At 34.8% G+C, this 22,168-nt stretch overlaps 1 protein-coding gene across 7 annotated transcripts in view; it reads left to right on the forward strand.

The window, feature by feature from the left end:
• The window catches only part of LOC128242778 (dynein axonemal heavy chain 5-like), a 109,099-nt gene that overhangs the window by 27,493 nt on the left and 59,438 nt on the right, over positions 1-22,168 (forward strand). For 4 of the 7 annotated variants that reach the window (XM_052960091.1, XM_052960092.1, XM_052960096.1 and 1 more), the window contains exons 2-4: positions 13,518-13,652; positions 17,318-17,414; positions 18,475-18,525. In XM_052960091.1, the coding sequence (XP_052816051.1) occupies positions 13,518-13,652; positions 17,318-17,414; positions 18,475-18,525 (283 nt within the window). Of the gene's footprint in view, positions 1-3,828; positions 4,247-9,225; positions 9,648-13,517; positions 13,653-17,317; positions 17,415-18,474; positions 18,526-22,168 lie in introns of those variants that run through there. The other 3 variants (XM_052960094.1, XM_052960098.1, XM_052960097.1) reach the window with 3 other exon arrangements.

The following is a 22,168-nucleotide window of genomic DNA, read 5'->3' on the forward strand; positions in this document are numbered from 1 at the left end:
CAACCTTCACACAAACTACCGTAATGTCAAAAAAACACCTGCCCCCACCCCACCTAATCTGGTATAAGGTCAAAAAGGGTTTTGTTAGGGTTATATCATTTTCAAAAACAGGTAGGAAAGGTAGACTTTTTTTAATAAATTTATTTTTATAGTAGGCTTTATGTTAGGACATCATTTTTTACCAACTGACTATAAAACAGGTAGGGTCCTATTTCGTAGGTAGGGTCGGGTAACCCGGACCAAATGTTGTTGTTTTTAGGCCAAAGACCGATAATTTTTGTGAATTCAGCAAGAGTGGAAACTGAGGGGCTGAGTCCCTGACTGTCCCTCTCATGTACCATAGAGCAAGAGTGGGAACTGAGGGGCTGAGTCCCTGACTGTCCCTCTCATGTACCATAGAGCAAGAGTGGGAACTGAGGGGCTGAGTCCCTGACTGTCCCTCTCATGTACCATAGAGCAAGAGTGGGAACTGAGGGGCTGAGTCCCTGACTGTCCCTCTCATGCACCATAGAGCAAGAGTGGGAACTGAGGGGCTGAGTCCCTGACTGTCCCTCTCATGTACCATAGAGCAAGAATGGGAACTGAGGGGCTGAGTCCCTGACTGTCCCTCTCATGTACCATAGAGCAAGAGTGGGAACTGAGGGACTGAGTCCCTGACTGTCCCTCTCATGTACCATAGAGCAAGAGTGGGAACTGAGGGGCTGAGTCCCTGACTGTCCCTCTCATGTACCATAGAATAAAAGAGATGGGCTCTTGCCTTCCATATGATAAATCGATAGTTTGTGACATGGGCAACATGCGTGGCCCATGCAGAATTTTTGCAATAAATCAAAAGGTTCGTTGATTCATTTCTATCATATTTTTCTGCTCACAATTTATTACCAATTGTCACACATAATTATGTAGCTGCGAGATAATGGATGGATGGCAGTGCCAATTGTAACATTTTATAATGAATTGATTTTTGCCTGTCAATAATGATTTTTCCTAAAAGTGCATTGTCAGTGTTTCCTATCAGATTAAGTTTCATATTTATTATTTTGTTTTCATCCATTTTGAATGTCATTCTAAGAAACATTTTGCATAAAACATCTATTTCATTTTTCCTAGTTTTAAATATTGAATTGAAAATGAAAACACAATTTTGAAACCACAAACCCTTGTATTGGTAGGCTTTAGAAATCCTAGTAACTGGACACCACCAGCTAAGATTGGATCAGTTATGTGCAAAGTAAATGAGTCGATCTTAATGAACTTGTAATTGCAATGCTATTTGAGTTACATGTTTTCAGGGAAAAAGATTAAAGTTTAAAAAGTTTTAAAAATAATTGTTTCTCATCCCAACCTGGGTGCAGTGTTAATTGACATATTAATGTCTCAATCAAATGTGTGGATTTAATTGCTTCAGTAACTCCAGAGTTATGCCCCTTTTACATTGAAATAGAGCTGGCTGACTTTTTGAAGCATTAAATATGATAATCAGACAATGTGTTGTTTTACTTCTTAGTTTTTGCTCATGAGAATTGTTTTCTTTTGCCTAATTAATATCCTTTGCAGACTTGAGAGATGCATAGAATACATGATTGTGTTTATTATTTATTCATGCATTTTAATTGATTTTGATTAAACTTGTTACTGAAGCTTTCAAATTGATACATTATCATAAAAAAAAATTAAAATTAATATTCTAAAATGAAGAAATCTGAGAATATGCTATTCAGAAATCCGCAATGAGTTAAAATACTTGCATGTTTTATTCATAACCTTTAGAAATTATTTGGTGGTGTATTTTCCAGACTATATCACTTTCTGCCAACTGTGGGAGATATTCAAATGTTAGAAGTTAAACTTGGAGCTTTGATTTTGTGGAAAGTTTACATTGGGATAAAATTACTAATAAAATAGAATCATTATAAATTAAAGCTGTGCAAATAAGCTAAATAGCTTTCAAATTTTTAAATCAACTGAAGTTGAAATGATGAACTTTATGTGTCTGCAAACATAAATGAGGGTTAAGTTATAAACATAAGCTAAAACTTTTTAGGTAAAGTGGACTGAGGACATTTAGTAACTTCAATCTCCCATCATGCTGATATTTAGGTAAAGTGGACTGAGGACATTTAGTAACTTCAATCTCCCATCGATGCTGATATTTAGGTAAAGTGGACTGAGGACATTTAGTAACTTCAATCTCCCATCATGCTGATATTTAGGTAAAGTGGACTGAGGACATTTAGTAACTTCAATCTCCCATCATGCTGATATTTAGGTAAAGTGGACTGAGGACATTTAGTAACTTCAATCTCCCATCATGCTGATATTTAGGTAAAGTGGACTGAGGACATTTAGTAACTTCAATCTCCCATCGATGCTGATATTTAGGTAAAGTGGACTGAGGACATTTAGTAACTTCAATCTCCCATCCATGCTGATATTTAGGTAAAGTGGACTGAGGACATTTAGTAACTTCAATCTCCCATCGATGCTGATATTTAGGTAAAGTGGACTGAGGACATTAGTAACTTCAATCTCCCATCGATGCTGATATTTAGGTAAAGTGGACTGAGGACATTTAGTAACTTCAATCTCCCATCCATGCTGATATTTAGGTAAAGTGGACTGAGGACATTTAGTAACTTCAATCTCCCATCGATGCTGATATTTAGGTAAAGTTGACTGAGGACATTTAGTAACTTCAATCTCCCATCGATGCTGATATTTAGGTAAAGTGGACTGAGGACATTTAGTAACTTCAATCTCCCATCCATGCTGATATTTAGGTAAAGTGGACTGAGGACATTTAGTAACTTCAATCTCCCATCATGCTGATATTTAGGTAAAGTGGACTGAGGACATTTAGTAACTTCAATCTCCCATCGATGCTGATATTTAGGTAAAGTGGACTAAGGACATTTAGTAACTTCAATCTCCCATCGATGCTGATATTTAGGTAAAGTGGACTGAGGACATTTAGTAACTTCAATCTCCCATCATGCTGATATTTAGGTAAAGTGGACTGAGGACATTTAGTAACTTCAATCTCCCATAGATGCTGATATTTAGGTAAAGTGGACTGAGGACATTTAGTAACTTCAATTTCCCATCGATGCTGATATTTAGGTAAAGTGGACTGAGGACATTTAGTAACTTCAATCTCCCATCGATGCTGATATTTAGGTAATGTGGACTGAGGACATTTAGTAACTTCAATCTCCCATCATGCTGATATTTAGGTAAAGTGGACTGAGAACATTTAGTAACTTCAATCTCCCATCATGCTGATATTTAGGTAAAGTGGACTGAGGACATTTAGTAACTTCAATCTCCCATCGATGCTGATATTTAGGTAAAGTGGACTGAGGACATTTAGTAACTTCAATCTCCCATCATGCTGATATTTAGGTAAAGTGGACTGAGGACATTTAGTAACTTCAATCTCCCATCCATGCTGATATTTAGGTAAAGTGGACTGAGGACATTTAGTAACTTCAATCTCCCATCATGCTGATATTTAGGTAAAGTGGACTGAGGACATTTAGTGACTTCAATCTCCCATCATGCTGATATTTAGGTAAAGTGGACTGAGGACATTTAGTAACTTCAATCTCCCATCCATGCTGATATTTAGGTAAAGTGGACTGAGGACATTTAGTAACTTCAATCTCCCATCATGCTGATATTTAGGTAAAGTGGACTGAGGACATTTAGTGACTTTAATCTCCCATCCATGCTGATATTTTATGTTGAGATATTATTGTTTTGAAAAAAAAGTGCAACAGTTTCATGTTCCGCTGTCAGTAATGTATGGTTCTGTTGTCGATAATATTCATTAAAAGGAAAACTGTGTTAACATCCATATTATTGCCTAAAAGGGTTTAAAAGCTTGAAGCGCTTTAGTCTCCTGCAAGTCAGGTAGTGATTTTTCCCTGACAATAAGTTGACAAACATAAATTCAATGAGACTTTCCTATTGTGACTCTTCCGCATTTTAAGTTCTTGGGAATGACATTTGTTATCATTCCGCCACTAATTGATTTCTACCATCTTTGATATGACAAAAGAGATATTAATGTAGCCATGCTGACTGATAATTTCTGTATTTTTACTGGGAGTTAATTTGATGCTACATTTGTGGAAATCAGTGTGAAAACAAAATTGAGGAAAACATGGCAAGTAAAGCAACATTTAAGAAAGCGTTTAGACGTGTGCGTGTACAAGTTCGACAGCAGATTGTTGTTGGGAAAATGGTAAGGATATTTTGGTTATATTTGCGGTAATTATAATGTTGCACAAAGTATTTTTGTATTATATGTAGGATATGTACAACCTGTTTGCAACTATAAGATGCACATTTGTGGATGAATTCCTTAAAATTAAATTTTCTCAACCTGGTTGAACCAAAAAACACAAAAAACTTTGCAATTGCATGCAGTGGAAATCAAGTTTAATCCAAGTGTAGATTTAATTTAAGATATAAAGTTTAAGTATTACAAAATACTAAAGCATCCCTTACACCGTATTTAAATTTGGTACCCTCTTTGCCATGACCACTTAAATTTTCAAGATGTGCTCTCAGATCCTAGAATTTATGACCAAATGATGGTAACAAATTATGGAAAAGCTGTAAATGTGTCATTTTTAATTAAACCAAAAATGTTCTGCAGTAAATATTTACGGTTTTATTGTGTTTCTAGAGTTCTAGGGTGGGTATCTGTGAGTAGCATCTACTGATTTGTCTGAAAATATCTCCTTATTAAGCGAAGAATGGTTTATAGGTTAGGGTAATGTTTGGAAAAGTCTCAGAAGTGGTGCTTGGATATGAATATCAAAGAATTGTTTTTATGAAGAATTGTGGCAATATTTTTTAATGTATTATTGCTTTTTATTGAACAATTTAAGACTTTTTGTATGAAAAATGGAATAGTAATTTTTTAATATTAAATATTCTTTAAATCACCTCAATGGGAAAAAATATTAAAATTGCTGCTTTTGGCTTAATGAAATGTGTAGCGATATAACTTCGATGACTCCGTTTGATGATCATAAAAAGTGACCATGTTTCTACATTCTGAACATGTTTCAAAAAGATACCAAACTGGAATCTACAACTTAAGCATGGAAACTTTCAAGATACCATACCTTAAGTAACAGAGAAAGAAAATAATGGAAGAAAATATGTCGGCACGGCTTCCATATCTGATTTCTGCAACTCCGTATACAATAAGAACTTACGGCATGCGACAAAATCTGCAAAAACTTAGAGTTGTTCGAGAATTTGTAAGTCACAATTTACTTGGTTTCTCTATATCAAATTAGCATAAAATTTGACAATTGATTCCCAGCAGGTATTGTAAGCGTTCTTTTTTCATAATTATGCTTCTTTTGGTATTTTAAGGAAATTTTTTAGCCTACCGACACTGGCTATCAGAAATTTGGATAATCTACACTCAAGTCTATGCCAGTAACGAACCACTGGATTGATTCTGATTTAATTTTTACAAAGCTAGTTTCAGCTACTGACAAAGCCAACCCCAAAGTTCAATTTAGCTTTTAATTGGTTTTATATTAAAGTCAGTTATTTAGAAGTGTGGGTATGTAAATTGGTTAGTATAGAGATATTTCACGCTCAATATTAAGATAGTTATTATATATTTTAGGTTTTCTTCAATGAACTAAACAATTTAATTCAGATTAAAATTATGCCCACAAACACACCAGTGTTAAACAAAATTCTTTGAATAGTTGAAATCGACCATTCGAAGCCACTGTTGAGATGGTATAAAGACTTAATGTCTTGTAAGGCTATCAGGTTTTAATTATCTTCTTTAACAATGAAGAATAATTGTAAAATGATAAGGAGGGTGAGTCTTGGTCCAAGAGTCTCAGCATAGAGGCTACAGCTTGGCCCAAGCATGTATTGAGTCTCATCGTAGAGGCTACAGCTTGGCCCAAGCATGTATTGAGTCTCATCGTAGAGGCTGAAGCTTGGCCCAAGCATGTATTGAGTCTCATCGTAGAGGCTACAGCTTGGCCCAAACATGTATTGCGTCTCATCGTAGAGGCTACAGCTTGGCCCAAACATGTATTGCGTCTCATCGTAGAGGCTACAGCTTGGCCCAAACATGTATTGAGCCTCATGGTAGAGGCTACAGCTTGGCCCAAGCATGTATTGAGCCTCATGGTAGAGGCTACAGCTTGGCCCAAGCATGTATCGGGCCTCATCGTAGAGGCTACAGCTTGGCCCAAACATGTATCGGGCCTCATCGTAGAGGCTAGCTTGGCCCAAACATGTATCGGGCCTCATCGTAGAGGCTAAAGCTTGGCCCAAACATGTATCGGGCCTCATCGTAGAGGCTACAGCTTGGCCCAAACATGTATCGAGCCTCATCGTAGAGGCTACAGCTTGGCCCAAACATGTATCGAGCCTCATCGTAGAGGCTACAGCTTGGCCCAAACATGTATCGAGTCTCATCGTAGAGGCTACAGCTTGGCCCAAACATGTATCGAGCCTCATCGTAGAGGCTACAGCTTGGCCCAAACATGTATCGAGCCTCATCGTAGAGGCTACAGCTTGGCCCAAACATGTATCGAGCCTCATCGTAGAGGCTACAGCTTGGCCCAAACATGTATCGAGCCTCATCGTAGAGGCTACAGCTTGGCCCAAACATGTATCCAGTCTCATCGTAGAGGCTACAGCTTGGCCCAAACATGTATCGAGTCTCACTGTAGAGGCTACAGCTTGGCCCAAACATGTATTGAGTCTCATGGTAGAAGTTACAGTTTCAGGCCAACACATATATTATATCACATTTTGGCATTAGATATTTAACACAATAATATGTGGCACTATTTGATACTTACTTCTTGGCAGTTATCTTTGACCCAGTTTTATAAACCCTTCTGTGTGTTAAAAGTTGATCAAGGGTGGTATTCAATATTAGACATAGTCAATCCTATGGCTATACTTCTTTGAACTTATATGTTGGTTATTTATACCAACAATCAGATTCAGGGCTACGTCAATTTTTTATCCAACTAAGACCAAATCGTATATGACCCCAACTGTGGTGGGGTCATTTTTGAAAACTGTCCCCTGGAGTATTCGCATCCTGGTTGACAGATTTCTACGTATTCAAAACATGTTTAGGAAGGTTTGAGCTCCAGCTCAAAGAGTTTTACATGCAATGCCAAAATGCATGTAAAAATTCTTTGACGTTTATTTTAACTTTTATTTACCATTAAAGATTGCTAGTGACATTTGTTCACATACTGAATAAGGTAAATAATTTGTGGTATCAATATTTGGCACTTTGGTATTAATATTTAACATAATAATGTGGTACATATATTTGATATTTCTTGCAATAGGAAACTCAAACAACTTGTTTGCATGCTGAAAAAAATTGTTATTGTTTATTTCCAATTTATTCATTAATCCCACGGAGGTAATGTCAATAGCTTAACATTGACTGTTAGACCCTTCTTATCTACACGTTATCTGTTGCATCTTTAATTATGCCTTGATTGGAATGTATTCTAAATGGAGCAGGTACAACAAGTACACACTGTTTTGCATGGCTTTTGTTGAACGTAATTCATTCAATTAGAATAAAGATTGTGGAATGATACACATGTCAGCCAAAAATACTATAAATGACCTTACTGACTCACATGCACATACTTACATATCAAAGAAGGACAAAACATGACTGGCCAGCCATTAAAACTGTTTTTTAAATCCCCTTACTTACCTTTCCCAAGCAGCACTGACCCCCCCCCCCCCCCCCCTCCCCCCCTCTTAAGAGAAATCATCCTTAAACATGATGTGACACTGTAATGATTCAGGGCCACTACTGTAAAAAATAAATAACTGTTAAAATAATATACCTCTCCCCAAATTGATGTTTTGTCGGTCAGATTTACTGCACCTATCTTTTCAGAAAATCATCCCAATACATGTTGAAGTTAAGGGTCATTTTTCATAATTGTCAATTGACCCCAATAACTTCACCCCGGTCAGATGATTTCTATGCATTCGGGTCTAGGAAGTTGTAGGTTTGAGCTTGCGCTCAGCATTGCAAAAAGCTAACCAGTTGCATTGTTGCAGGTTTTTATTTTTTCCACAAACAGTCAATTTTTTGCATTTATTTTAAACTTAAAATTAACCATTAAAAATGACCTCATTATTATAAGTGATCAAAATTGAAAAACGATAAATTTTCAACAACTGTTTGTCAGGGTCTTTTTGCAATATTGATAACCTTTGGCCATTTCAAAATTTAAATTCTGACAACCCCGCAGCAGATTGTATAAAACATGTATTAGCCGAGTAATTGAAGGTCTAAAGTTTTAATATATTTTAGACCCACAAAATTATACAATGATGTTATAGAAGGCATGTCAGAGGCAGGATTTGGTTGTTCTGTGTGATAACTATCCTGTATTAATTGAATAAAAGGTGAACACTTTAATATGTTGTAAAGCAGTGACATGTATTGTCCTTTAAAAAAGCTGAACCAATTACACTCTGGTTGCCTGGTTAATGACTTAAATGGTAAATATGCACACCACTACCCATGAAATATGTGGCACTGAGTTGACGAAAGATGCATACTACAGAAAAAATCCCTACATACCTACCCACTCCAAGAAGTTTTGAGTAGGGTAACTGCAAACAACCCTTTTTTAATTTTGACCTTAATATTTTTTATGTCCTGCTGCAGTAGTTTTTAAAACATAGGATTGTTTAGTATATTATTACATCCCTTTGTTTATTAAACATGTTTTGTTCTTTTAATATTTGTTGGTTAGGTCCTCAATGGAAATTATAATATTATTTGTAAATGTCCACAGAGTGCTTATTAAATCTGTAAAAAATTAAAGTCTTTCCATTGCAAGTATTTAACCTTAACAGATATTAAAGTAAAGCAAAATCACCAACCAGTGTCAAAATAAACCCTTTTAATAAAAAAGTTTTTCTTTATTTCAATTATAAAGAAAACGAAGGTTACAAATTGAATGAAATTGTCCACTTTGAATAACCATACAAATACTAGTATTGATTCTTGACCCAAACTAGAATAAATATTTGATTATTTTAAATGATCTATTGAACACACAGATATAGCGAAATATCATTGAAGTCAGTCGTTATTTACATTATACGTATAGGCTTGTTCGGCATTATATTTCATAAAAGAATTTCCCTTATAGATTTTGCATAGTGACATAGAAAAGCGTTTGTTATCTGTTTGTTATTTTAACGCATATAACTAGAGCAAAATAATTTTTTGTCCAAACATTCAAACATGGGACTTATATTTAATTGCTATTTGGACAAGTTTCATTCTGAAGCTTTGGTGCTTTAGTCAGAAAGTGGGAAAAGATCAGATTTTTATTAAGTATTTGTGTGATTTGGTCAAAACTTATCTCTTGTTTTATCTTAGAATGCGGTAGTTGAAAATTTAGTTTTTGTTTTCTAGTGTGGTTAACATCATGGGGAATAAACTTCTTGGTGTGTAGTGGATTTTCGTGTCAAACTGATATTTAGATGAACTTAGATGACATTTTCTAGTAGACTTGAGAAATAATTCAGGATAAAAAATGGCTACCACCGCTGCTACAAAGATCCACAAGGAGGCTCAGATGGTAAGTATAAACACAAGAAAATGTTTTATTATCAAATCTTGTGAGGGTTTTAGAATAAATACAACAAATTCGGTGGTATATTCGTTGGTTCAAGAGACACCAGTCGTAAATTCTTTTGGCCTTTTGAGAGTTACTGAGTAAAGGCCTGTATCTCTGGATTGCCTTATTTTCAAGTTTTGTCCCTTGATTTACTGAAAAAACTCACTAGAAAAGCATTTGTATCTGCTTGCTGTACTCTTGTCCATTCGGTCTGGTTCCATATAAACTGTTTTTTATTCGTTAATTCTTATGTGCAGTAATTGTTAATTGAGCACTGAACACAATTTATTTTTATTGCAGTTTTAGTGTTTGGCATTTATCTCGATTCTTACAAGCGGTTTTCTTTATTTGGTGTAAATAATTGACTAGTAACATCATTACACCCAACCTTCAGTATTCGTTGGAGGAGTTTCATCAATAGAAACTACGGTAGTTTGTTAATAATTAATGATTCCTCAGTGGACTTGGTTTGGGACAGAAAATATTCTGCTGTCAGTTATCTTCCAGATGTTATAAACAAAATTTGTGAAACAATGTTTTTTTGTGTGCTTTTTTTAAAAGAAATAACAAAAATATGACAGTGGTACATTTCAATTTTGGCCTAGTTTCCTGGATTTTTTACCTTTTTAGGCAAGGCTAAATTTTGTCAGACAGGCTCGGCAAATGGGACAGGGTCTAAGAATCTAACAACATTTTTCTCTAGCCTTGCTAAAACAATGTCTAGAGCATTTTGATTTAGCACAGTACTGAACTCGGAATTTAAGTCCTCCTCCTCAAACTTTGTGTTCATATGTGCAATGAAGTGATTTTAGTCAATATAATATGATGATATTATTTTGGAATATTTTTTCAAGAAAGTGTAAATTGAAAGATATCTTGTTTAAAGATATTTTATTATAATTTCATCTATGGCGATAAATAAATCAGTACTGGTATATTTTTATGACTATGTCAATTTCAGATGCATTTTAGGCTTATAAAATAAAATTAACATTTTGAACAAAAATGCAGGTCAGCTTTTCATCCATATCAAATATTCAAGATTCCTTCTCAAAATTTAGCAGATTATCAAAGGTAAGAAAGAGTGTTTAAAAAGAACTTAAATAAAACATAGTTTCATTGTTGTCTAATGTCCATACATTCATACATTCATTCTATTTTAACTGGGCTGATTATTCAGAACTGAAACGTTAACAAATTTTTGTTAAAGACATCATTGTTAACTTTTAAGGGTGAAACATTTTTTGATAAGCTTATATATTTTAATAAATTCAGCACATCTTTTTAGGCCAAATCTGATAAAATCTTTTGTAAAATTTGCCCAACTCCTTTTTGTACCTGCACATTTTGTAAAGGATGTATTGTATCAATATACTTATGCATGCTAAATATTGATGGAAACTTAAATAAAACATGAAATTTGAAACATTTTATCTTTTGGTCTCTTAAATGAACATGAATCTCGCAACAGCAAATAATGGCCCATAATTATTTAACTTGGAAATATCTGGTTAAGGTTTTGCATGTTACCACATTTAAGTCAATATTTCAGCAAACACAACATGCTTTGTGTTGAAACTTTATACCAGAACTTTAAACCATCCACCCTCCTTAATTAATCAAGTCACCCCTTTATTATTATTTGACTTAGAGTTCTGTCTAGTTTTACAGTGAATTATTAATGTTTCACTTAAACATATTGCACTCTTTAAACTTAAAAGTGGGTGTAATAGTCATAATAGTTGAGAGTGGTCACTTTATTGCAGTCTCTGTGACAGCGCTTGATTTTATTTTTTTTTTGAATATGTTTTCTTCAACATAGATTTAAACATTTAATAGTGATTATTTTTAGTCCTCTAATTAGTTTTTGTGTTTACATTTATGTATCTGCCTGGAAATGAGATTGCCAGACATATTCTGATGCCTTCTTGTGCGAAAACAATTGCCCATTTTTCAAAAAGTCATTTATTGTTCTTATTTACTAGGTTATTGAGTGATTCGCACATGTGTGCCATCTGATGTTGGCACCAAACACTAAGAAAGGCATTATTTATTTTCGCTTTACAAAAAATTGATTTAACTTTTTGCCGAAATAATGGTTTGGTAAAGCAAGAATAAACGTAAATATATCTCATTTGTTTTCTATAAACTTAAACACACTCACACACGCACACACATTCACTTTATGAACGATAGACTTGGTTACGCTTTTGTTTTGTTTTCTTTTAAAAAAATCCACTATGGGTATTCCATTGTCTTTAAAACGAAATGCCAAATAGGGCCTGTAAGAGCTCAGCTCATGAAAATTCACAAAAGAAAGGTGATTTCATGAATATACAATTTTCATGTTACTCTCAAATAACAAAAATGTATTGATCTGATCTGAGATTGTAGAAAAATAATTGACAAGTTTAAGTGCTCATGTGTACATGGGTAAAAAGGAAGATCTTAATGCATTCTCTGTATGGCTTTATTTAAAAAAATTGATTGCTTTTTTTGCTTCGGTGCCATTTTCGTAACTGTATTTATCGAACTTTGAACAAGAAAAGAAACTTTTGAATCTGTTGATATACATTGATATACTTTGATAAAAATTGTTGTAAGAAAATGGTAACTAATTTTGTTGAAGTATTGTTTATTTAAAGAACTTTTATTTGCCTTTGTGAAAAGTTCTAAGGCCTCAAAATGAGTCAAATCAGTCTACAAATAATTCTATAGCGAAACATATTCTTCAAATTGATTTTGCAGGTTAAGTCAAACAAATTTTCTCAATTGTCATGTTGAACAAGTCGATATGTTGGCTGTTACTAGGGACTGTTTAATTCTGTTATATCTTATGTAAATATTACCAGCATACTGTTAATACTAAACAGTATAATCATATGGGGAATTTTGTGATCTAATCATGCCTGTTGATAATTAAATATTTTCCTCTTAAAGAGCTTTCTCATAAATAGATATGGTATAAGTTAGGCATTTGCGTTATCTTTCATTTTAGCAAAGTCCTTGACAATGTAATAATTCAAAATTAAAAAATACTTTCACAGGACGAATTCATTTAAAGATCAATAATCTTAAAACTTCTTAAAAAAGCCTCTTCCACCACAAACTGCTGTCATATCATGCAGGAAAGATAAGACATTTCTGTATGAAAGATGCCACTTATTTAGGTTTTGATTAATACTGATGAATATTACTGTTGATATTCTAGCTATTTGCAAGACATGGATGTAACGTCCTGGTTGGCCTTGGCAGTAACTATAAACACACTATGAAAGCAGGCTTGTGTAGACAAAGCACTATTTGAGAATACCAAATTAGGGCCCTCCAAGATAGAACATAACTTTGGTTACGAATGGATTTACAGTCAACCAATAGTTAAACATGGGGAAAGGTTAACCCTCACCTCTAGAATATCCACTAAGGGTTCATTTTAGATGCAGATTTTCTATGCAACGACCTGAAGCAAAATAGCATTAACATCAAGGCAACAGAACTGTAGTCATGGGAGATATTTAGTGAGAAAGGCTGTCTAACGTAACCTACGATTTCTTTTAGGATTTGTTGCATACAGCTTACTGCAAGATTTTGTGTAACAAACCACCCTCATAATTATTATCGTTTTTACAGCTAAAACCTTTCTCACACAGTTTTCCTGGTAATCCCCGAAAAATGCAGATTATTTTCATCAAACCCAGGCATTTTGGATTTGTTTTATATCTTTCACTGGAAATTTGGATACATAGCAAACAGGTGTGCACGACCATGGCACCTGAAGTAGCAAAGACAAAGTCATTTGCCATTAACTGAAACTGTTTTTTGTCAATTCAGCAAAAGTTGAAGGAGGAGCGAGAGGCGAAGAGGCAGCATCTGGATGACCGCCACATCTACATCCTGCAGACGGTTGCTGACAGCCTCGGTCTTGAACTCTCTGAGGTTGAAGATGCCGTCCTTGAAGGATCTCAGGTATGATGTCATTATTTTAGTATTATTATTGTTAAAATTTGCAGGTCAAAAATTAGCAGTTTGTCTTGGTCACCATGCCAATCTTGGAGCTGATCGAGGTAATATGTTGTTTAAGGAAGAGTCGAATGTGAGGATGTAGTTCAATCCAGTAAGAAAAAGGTTGCAGAACTCAATGAGGTGGAGGGTGCCATGCTACGGGAACTCTCATACGATGTCAGGAGTTTTGTGTTATTACTTTAATAGTGAAATTTAGGTTAAAAATTCATTTCTTGTTTGTAGCTACACATACAAGTTTATGCCTTGTTTGTAGCTACACGTACAAGTTCATGTCTTGTTTGTAGCTACACATACAAGTTCATGTCTTGTTTGTAGCTACACATATTAGTGCATGTCTTGTTTGTAGCATCATGTACAAGTTCATGTCTTGTGTGTAGCTACACATACAAGTTCATGTCTTGTTTGTAGCATCACGTAAAAGTTAATGTCTTGTTTGTAGCTACACATACAAGTTCATGTCTTGTTTGTAGCTACACATACAAGTTCATGTCTTGTTTGTAGCTACACGTATAAGTGCATGTCTTGTTTGTAGCATCATGTACAAGTTCATGTCTTGGTTGTAGCTACACATACAAGTTCATGTCTTGTTTGTAGCATCACGTAAAGTTCATGTCTTGTTTGTAGCTACATGTTCAAGTTCATGTCTTGTTTGTAGCATGATGTACAAGTTAATGTCTTGTTTGTAGCTACACATACAAGTTCATGTCTTGTTTGTAGCATCATATAAAGTTCATGTCTTGTTTGTAGCTACACACACAAGTTCATGTCTTGTATGTAGCATCGCAAACAAATAAATGTCTTGTTTGTAGCTACATGTACAAGTTCATGTCTTGTTTGTAGCATTACATGCAAGTTCATGTCTTGTTTGTAGCTACACACACAAGTTCATGTCTTGTATGTAGCATCGCAAACAAGTTCATGTCTTGTTTGTAGCTACATGTACAAGTTCATGTCTTGTTTGTAGCTACACGTATAAGTGCATGTCTTGTTTGTAGCTACACATACAAGTTCATGTCTTGTTTGTAGCATGATGTACAAGTTAATGTCTTGTTTGTAGCTACACATACAAGTTCATGTCTTGTTTGTAGCATCATATAAAGTTCATGTCTTGTTTGTAGCTACACACACAAGTTCATGTCTTGTATGTAGCATCGCAAACAAGTTCATGTCTTGTTTGTAGCTACATGTACAAGTTCATGTCTTGTTTGTAGCATTACATACAAGTTCATGTCTTGTTTGTAGCTACACACACAAGTTCATGTCTTGTATGTAGCATCGCAAACAAGTTCATGTCTTGTTTGTAGCTACATGTACAAGTTCATGTCTTGTCTGTAGCTACACGTATAAGTGCATGTCTTGTTTGTAGCTACACATACAAGTTCATGTCTTGTTTGTAGCATCATGTACAAGTTCATGTATTGTTTGTAGCTACACATACAAGTTGATGTCTTGTTTGTAGCATCATGTACAAGTTCATGTATTGTTTGTAGCTACACATACAAGTTGATGTCTTGTTTGTAGCATCATGGTCAAGTTCATGTCTTGTTTGTAGCTACACGTACAAGTTCATGTCTTGTTTGTAGCATCATGTACAAGTTCATGTCTTGTTTGTAGCATCATGTACAAGTTCATGTCTTGTTTGTAGCTACACATACAAGTTCATGTGTTGTTTGTGGCATCATGTACAAGTTCATGTCTTGTTTGTAGCTACACATACAAATTCATGTCTTGTTTGTAGCATCATGTTCAAGTTCATGTCTTGATTATGCTAGTTTTACATTAGGCCACGATTACCACGATGTCCCCGATTCCAGAGCATCGTGGCGAACGTAACAGAGCGTGGAGTCGAATCGGGGTGATCGTGGGGGAGCGTAACGGAACGTGGTTGAATCGGGGACATCGTGGGCATCGGGACAGATTTTAAATCAAACTTATATTTTACCACGATTGCTGCGATTCATTTTCTAATCCTGACAGAGCGTGGCCTTCATAACAAAATGTAATGGAACGTAACGAAGCGTAAGAGAACGTGGAGTACAATCGCAACAGATCGGGACCAGCGTGGACACATTTTTTCATCCCGCTTCGCTGCGACGTCTCACGATAGCTCCACGCTCTGCTACGATCTACCACGATCTGTTACGATATACACTTTTCTATCATTTATTGCTCCACGTTGCGTCACGCTCTCCTACGGTATCCCCGATTGTCGTTCACGTTCTGATACGCTCTGACACGCTCCAACACGTTTCCTCACGATAGCCACGATTTCCACGCAGCTTTATCTACTGGTACTCTATCAGTTTAATCATGCCAGCGAAACGAAAAGGTTCCAAAAGAAATTGAAGATGCTCCGACATCCCGACACCGGAGTTCGGGGTTTAATAGTTGTGTGTAATGTCCATATTGAAGCCTACTTTCAACACTTAACCATGGCTTAACCCAGCATGACCTAGGCTTTCTATTTCTTCTTTTGACTTCTAATCCGATATTTATATCACGTGTATGCTGTGACCTTTTCTTTCGTTCAACAATATATGCGTAAATTAAAACAGCCAATTCAGGATCGTCTATATCCAGCTGGTTCATTGTTGCGAATAATAAGCCTAAAGTGAATTATTTCTTGTTTAAATATCAAATCGTGACGTAAAACGTGGTCATTTGTCTCAAATCGTAAGTCAAATCGCAGGAGATCGCAACAAAGCGGCTTTATCGTGGGAGATCTTAACCGGACGTAACGGAACGTGGTGGAGCGTGGAAGCCAATCGTGTTGATCGCAACAAAGCGTAACAGAACGTGATGCAAATCGTGGGCTCGATCGTAGCAAAGCGCAGTAGAGCGCAACAAAACGTGCTGATTTCGTAAGGAAGCGTAACAGAACGTGGAGTAGACCATTTAATCGTAGAGCTCCCCGATTTTTTAGCCTCTGGCTAATCGGGGAGATCGTGGCCAGATGTAAACCTAGCATTATAGCTACTTAGACAATTTTGAGTCTTGTTTGTAGCTACACATACAAGTTCATGTCTTGTTTGTAGCTACACATACAAGTTCATGTCTTGTTTGTAGCTACACATACAAGTTCATGTCTTGTTTGTAACATCATGTACAAGTTCATGTCTTGATAATAGCTACTTAGACAATTTTGAGTCTTGTTTGTAGCTGCACATACAAGTTCATGTCTTGTTTGTAGATACACAGACAAGTTGAGTCTTGTTTGTAGCTACACATACAAGTTCATGTCTTGTTTGTAGATACACAGACAAGTTGAGTCTTGTTTGTTGCTACAAATACAAGTTCATGTCTTGTTTGCACCTACACAGACAAGTTCATGTCTTGTTTCGATTCTGTCTTTTGTCTGATTTCAATTATCCATTTAGCACAGTGGTTAAAATTTGATTCTTTGCCCTGACACATGCATGTCTCAGGATGATATCTACGAGGTAGACAAGTGGGTTTTTGTATAATTACTCCAGTTGTCTCTGTGTACATTTAAACCTGTGAAATGGAATTACTTATAAGTAGAGAGACATACATGAATATGTTTTAAATGGATATTCTGTTTTGCAGTTGTAACTTTTTCATTAACATGAATCCTTTTTTACCCCCAGATTGAGACGATGGACCTGTTCCTGGATCCTAAAGGCAAAGCGGGGATCAGCCAGCTGATGTTTTACTACCAGGAGCCCGAGGACAAGGAACATCATGGTAGGGCATGGGCTTTTTACCAGTGTGGCTCAAATATTGTACCCTATCAAGATTTGTGGGTGGAAGTTTCAATATATATTGTTCATGTTTTCTGTGCTCAGATCATGTTTTTAAACAATGAACATTTTTTATAATTAATACAGTTCGTTATTTGTAGTACATAATGTTAATAAGGGGGTTAGTGTACAATACTTTCTTTGCTACATTTATTGTTTGAAATATTGTTCCAATATCCATCAATTGTTTACTTTTTTTGTCAATTCTGAGTAAAAAACAAAGTATTTTACACGTTGAAGATTCATAATAAAGCATAACATTAGTAGTGTGTGTCGCCAGATTAGATATTTAGACATCTAGGAAAAACACATTTACATTTCTGCATGCAATAAATGCCCTAAAGAAATGGTTAGTGCTCAATGATTATTACAGTATTATCCATATGCTTGTGTGTGATTGCACCTTCACCTTTCCTAGTGTTTACGTCCATGTCTCCACCAATAGCATTCTGATTTAATCATTAAAAAAGCCTCTCAGATGAGAATGACTATCAAAGGTCCATTTAGACTCATTAATTGTTTTTAATAACTGAGTAATTCAACATTTTGTACATGTGCACTGGCTAATATAGAGACCTTCACACCAACAGTTAATTTTGATTTACTTTAAAAATTTAATTGGCAGCTATATGCTGCAACCAGTTGAACGGTTTAGTTAGGCATAATTAAAATAAAGGTTTAAACACTTCTTTGCTCATTTAATAACAAAATAATCTGAAACACTGGTGCAAATTTTGTGAACTATGTAATTGACATCAGCTTTATAAAATCAAATCCTATTTGTTCTTCCTAATTACTGTAACATGTTTGATTAAACATATTCCTGTCACATTTGTTAGACCAGGGCTTAAACAACATCATTTTCACTGGATTTAGGGGTTTTGTGTCATACCTTATATAATATCAACTCCTATATAATGTATCATTGCCCCCAAACCTTCCATGTACGACAAGCTGTTCCCTTTGTCCACTTGTATGTCTGTATGATCGTGTTCGTATTTCAGCCGTCGGATTCAAGCTTCATCAGCCAGAAGAGAGAAAGAAGAGTAACCCATGTACGCTTAAAAAATATTATCTCCCCTTGTTTTAGGCCTTCTACCCTTCTACCTATAATAGTCATATAATTATTACATGCTTCACCCAAACTGAGCTATCACATTTTAAATATATCCTGCTGGGGTTTTCAGCTCAAAGAGGCTTGTGGTTCCTGGATTTGTATAAAAATATGCTGATGTCATACACTGTTTAATGACAACAGGTCATTTAGTGGCAAAACAAATGATACTGATGATGTTTTTTTTATTAAAAATATAGTTTATAAGCCTGACTATACATTGTATGTGCCCTACTGTTCTTAAAGTAAATAGAATTACTGTGAAACCATTGAAAAGATCTCTAGACACTTTTTTCAACAATTTCTATTTTAAACAAGTCAAGAGAAGATAATTCTAACCATCGAGATAATTAGTCAAAAAATGACAGAAAATGCAGTAAGCTTAAAGCTATGCATAGCATAATAATGTTCTTTGTTTTTGCCACAATTAACTACAAGTAATTAGTGAGCGTGGAGTGCATGTAAAGATAGCTCAGTTTGGGTTTCTAAATTGTATCCTAAATCAGGTTGCCTTTTTTTCTCAACCACCCTCCTACTTTTCCCTACCCATAGGTTGATACCATAGGTGGTGATATCAGTCAGCCAGAGATGGTGGTTTGTTATATATTATACGGTTTTCAAGACCATTTTGATAAAACTAAATTAATAAGCAGAACAATTTAATAATTTCAAATGCAGGTATATGACCATTTTTTGTTTAATTACTTAAAAAATGGGTGAAAAACAGTCTTGGAGACATTTTTTTGTGTTTTATATATATATATATAAATGCCTGACTGTAACTGCCACCTATGGTTGGTATGGTTATTTTTTTTTATGTTACTATGGCATCATAGCTTAAATGGCATGGTAGCAGTACCCAATCAGTATTGCATGCATTATGCATGACACGGATATTCAGTAGTATAATATATAAAACACATTGTGAAGAACTCAAATATGTTATAAATTATAACATTTTAATACACATGGCATTTATATTTTGATATTTCTTTAGTAACCTTACAGTATTTTATAAGAAGCTTTTACCGGGAATATGTCTAATATTTCTTCGTTTTGCTGTTTTTGATATATTTTTGTCAGGGTGGTCTAAGTATAATGAATATTTATGTAAGGGTTGTCTAACAGTTATGAATATCTATGTAAGGGTGGTCTTACAGTTATGAATATTTATGTAAGGGTGGTCTAACTGTTATGAATATTTAAGTCAGGGTGGTCTAACTGTAGTGAATATTTATGTAAGGGTGGACTAACAGTTATGAATATTTATGTCAGGGTGGTCTAACTGTTATGAATATTTAAGTCAGGGTTGTCTAACTGTTGTGAATATTTATGTCAGGGTGGTATAAGTGTATTAAAAATTTATGTAAGGGTGGTCTAACAGTAATGAATATTTATGTAAGGGTGGTCTTACTGTTGTGAATATTTATGTAAAGGTGGTCTAACAGTTATGAATATTTATGTCAGAGTGGTCTAACTGTTATGAATATTTAAGTCAGGGTTGTCTAACTGTTGTGAATATTTATGTCAGGGTGGTCTAAGTGTAATGAATATTTATGTAAGGGTGGTCTAACAGTAATGAATATTTATGTAAGGGTGGTCTAACAGTAGTGAATATTTATGTAAGGGTGGTCTAACAGTAATGAATATTTATGTAAGGGTGGTCTAACAGTAATGAATATTTATGTAAGGGTGGTCTAAAAGTAATGAATATTTATGTCAGAGTGGTCTAACAGTAATGAATATTTATGTAAGGGTGGTCTAACTGTTATGAATATTTATGTAAGGGTGGTCTAACTGTTTTGAATATTTATGTCAGGGTAGTCTAACAGTAATGAATATTTATGTAAGGGTGGTCTAACAGTAATGAATATTTATGAAAAGGTGGTCTAACAGTAATAAATATTTATGTAAGGGTGGTCTAACAGTTATGAATATTTATGTAATGGTTGTCTAACAGTTATGAATATTTATGTAAGGGTGGTCTTACAGTAATGAATATTTATGTAAGTTATGAATATTTATGTCAGAGTGGTCTAACAGTAGTGAATAATTTATGTAAGGGTGGTCAAACAGTAATGATTATTTATGTAAAGGTGGTCGAACAGTAATGAATATTTATGTCAGAGTGGTTTAACAGTTATGAATATTTATGTCAGGGTGGTCTGACTGTTATGAGTATTTATGTAAGGTTGGTCTGACAGTTATGAATATTTATGTCAGGGTGGTCTGACTGTTATGAGTATTTATGTAAGGGTGGTCTAACAGTTATGAATATTTATGTCAGAGTGTTCTAACAGAAGTGAATATTTAGGTCAGAGTGGTCTAACAGTTATGAATATTTATGTCAGAGTGGTCTAACAGTAATGAATATTTATGTCAGAGTGGTCTAACAGTAGTGAATAATTTATGTAAGGGTGGTCAAACAGTAATGATTATTTATGTCAGGGTGGTTTACAGTAGTGAATATTTATGTCAGAGTGGTCTAACAGTAATGAATATTTATGTCAGAGTGGTTTACAGTAATGAATATTTATGTCAGGGTGGTCTAACAGTTATGAATATTTATGTCAGGTTGGTCTGACAGTAGTGAATATTTATGTCAGGGTGGTCTTACAGTAATGAATATTTATGCCAGGGTGGTCTAAGTGTAATGAATATTTATGTAAGGGTGGTCTAACAGTTATGAATATTTATGTAAGGGTGGTCTAACAGTAATGAATATTTATGTAAGGGTGGTCTAACAGTAATGAATATTTATGTCAGAGTGGTCTAACAGTAATGAATATTTATGTCAGGGTGGTCTAACAGTTATGAATATTTATGTCAGGTTGGTCTGACAGTAGTGAATATTTATGTCAGGGTGGTCTTACAGTAATGAATATTTATGCCAGGGTGGTCTAAGTGTAATGAATATTTATGTAAGGGTGGTCTAACAGTTATGAATATTTATGTAAGGGTGGTCTAACAGTAATGAATATTTATGTAAGGGTGGTCTAACAGTAATGAATATTTATGTCAGGGTGGTCAAACAGTTATGAATATTTATGTCAGGGTGGTCAAACAGTTATGAATATTAATGTAAGGGTGGTCAAACAGTTATGAATATTTATGTCAGTGTGGTCCATAAGTTATGTATATTTATGTCAGAGTGGTCTTACAGTAATACATATGTCAGGGTGGTCTAAAAGTTGTGACTTTTTATGTCAGGGTGGTCATTGCCGTGTCCATTGTGTGGGTTTTCGAAATATATCAGTTGTATTTTTGTTGGACTAGAATCTTTATTTGTGTATAAGTGTAACCATTTGTGCTGTTGATAACAATAACATCTCCATTATACTAACATTACCTGAACTTTTTGTCTTCCTTTTTTTATTACTTATATAGTTCACTCCCTCATTTTAAGCTTGTATGTTTTTCAAAGAATAAAACTGAGATATTGTCATAGCCTGGTTGTCATTGTTGCTGTCAGCATCGTAGGCGTCATTGTGCAAATTCTTTCACAATGGCCATAACTCAAAAACTGACAAAATAGTTTTCTTATTTTAATCAATTTAAAAGTTATGTTAACTTTGCATAATCAA

This window comes from Mya arenaria, chromosome 8 (genome assembly GCF_026914265.1).
Source record: "Mya arenaria isolate MELC-2E11 chromosome 8, ASM2691426v1".
Lineage (NCBI taxonomy): Eukaryota > Metazoa > Mollusca > Bivalvia > Myida > Myidae > Mya > Mya arenaria.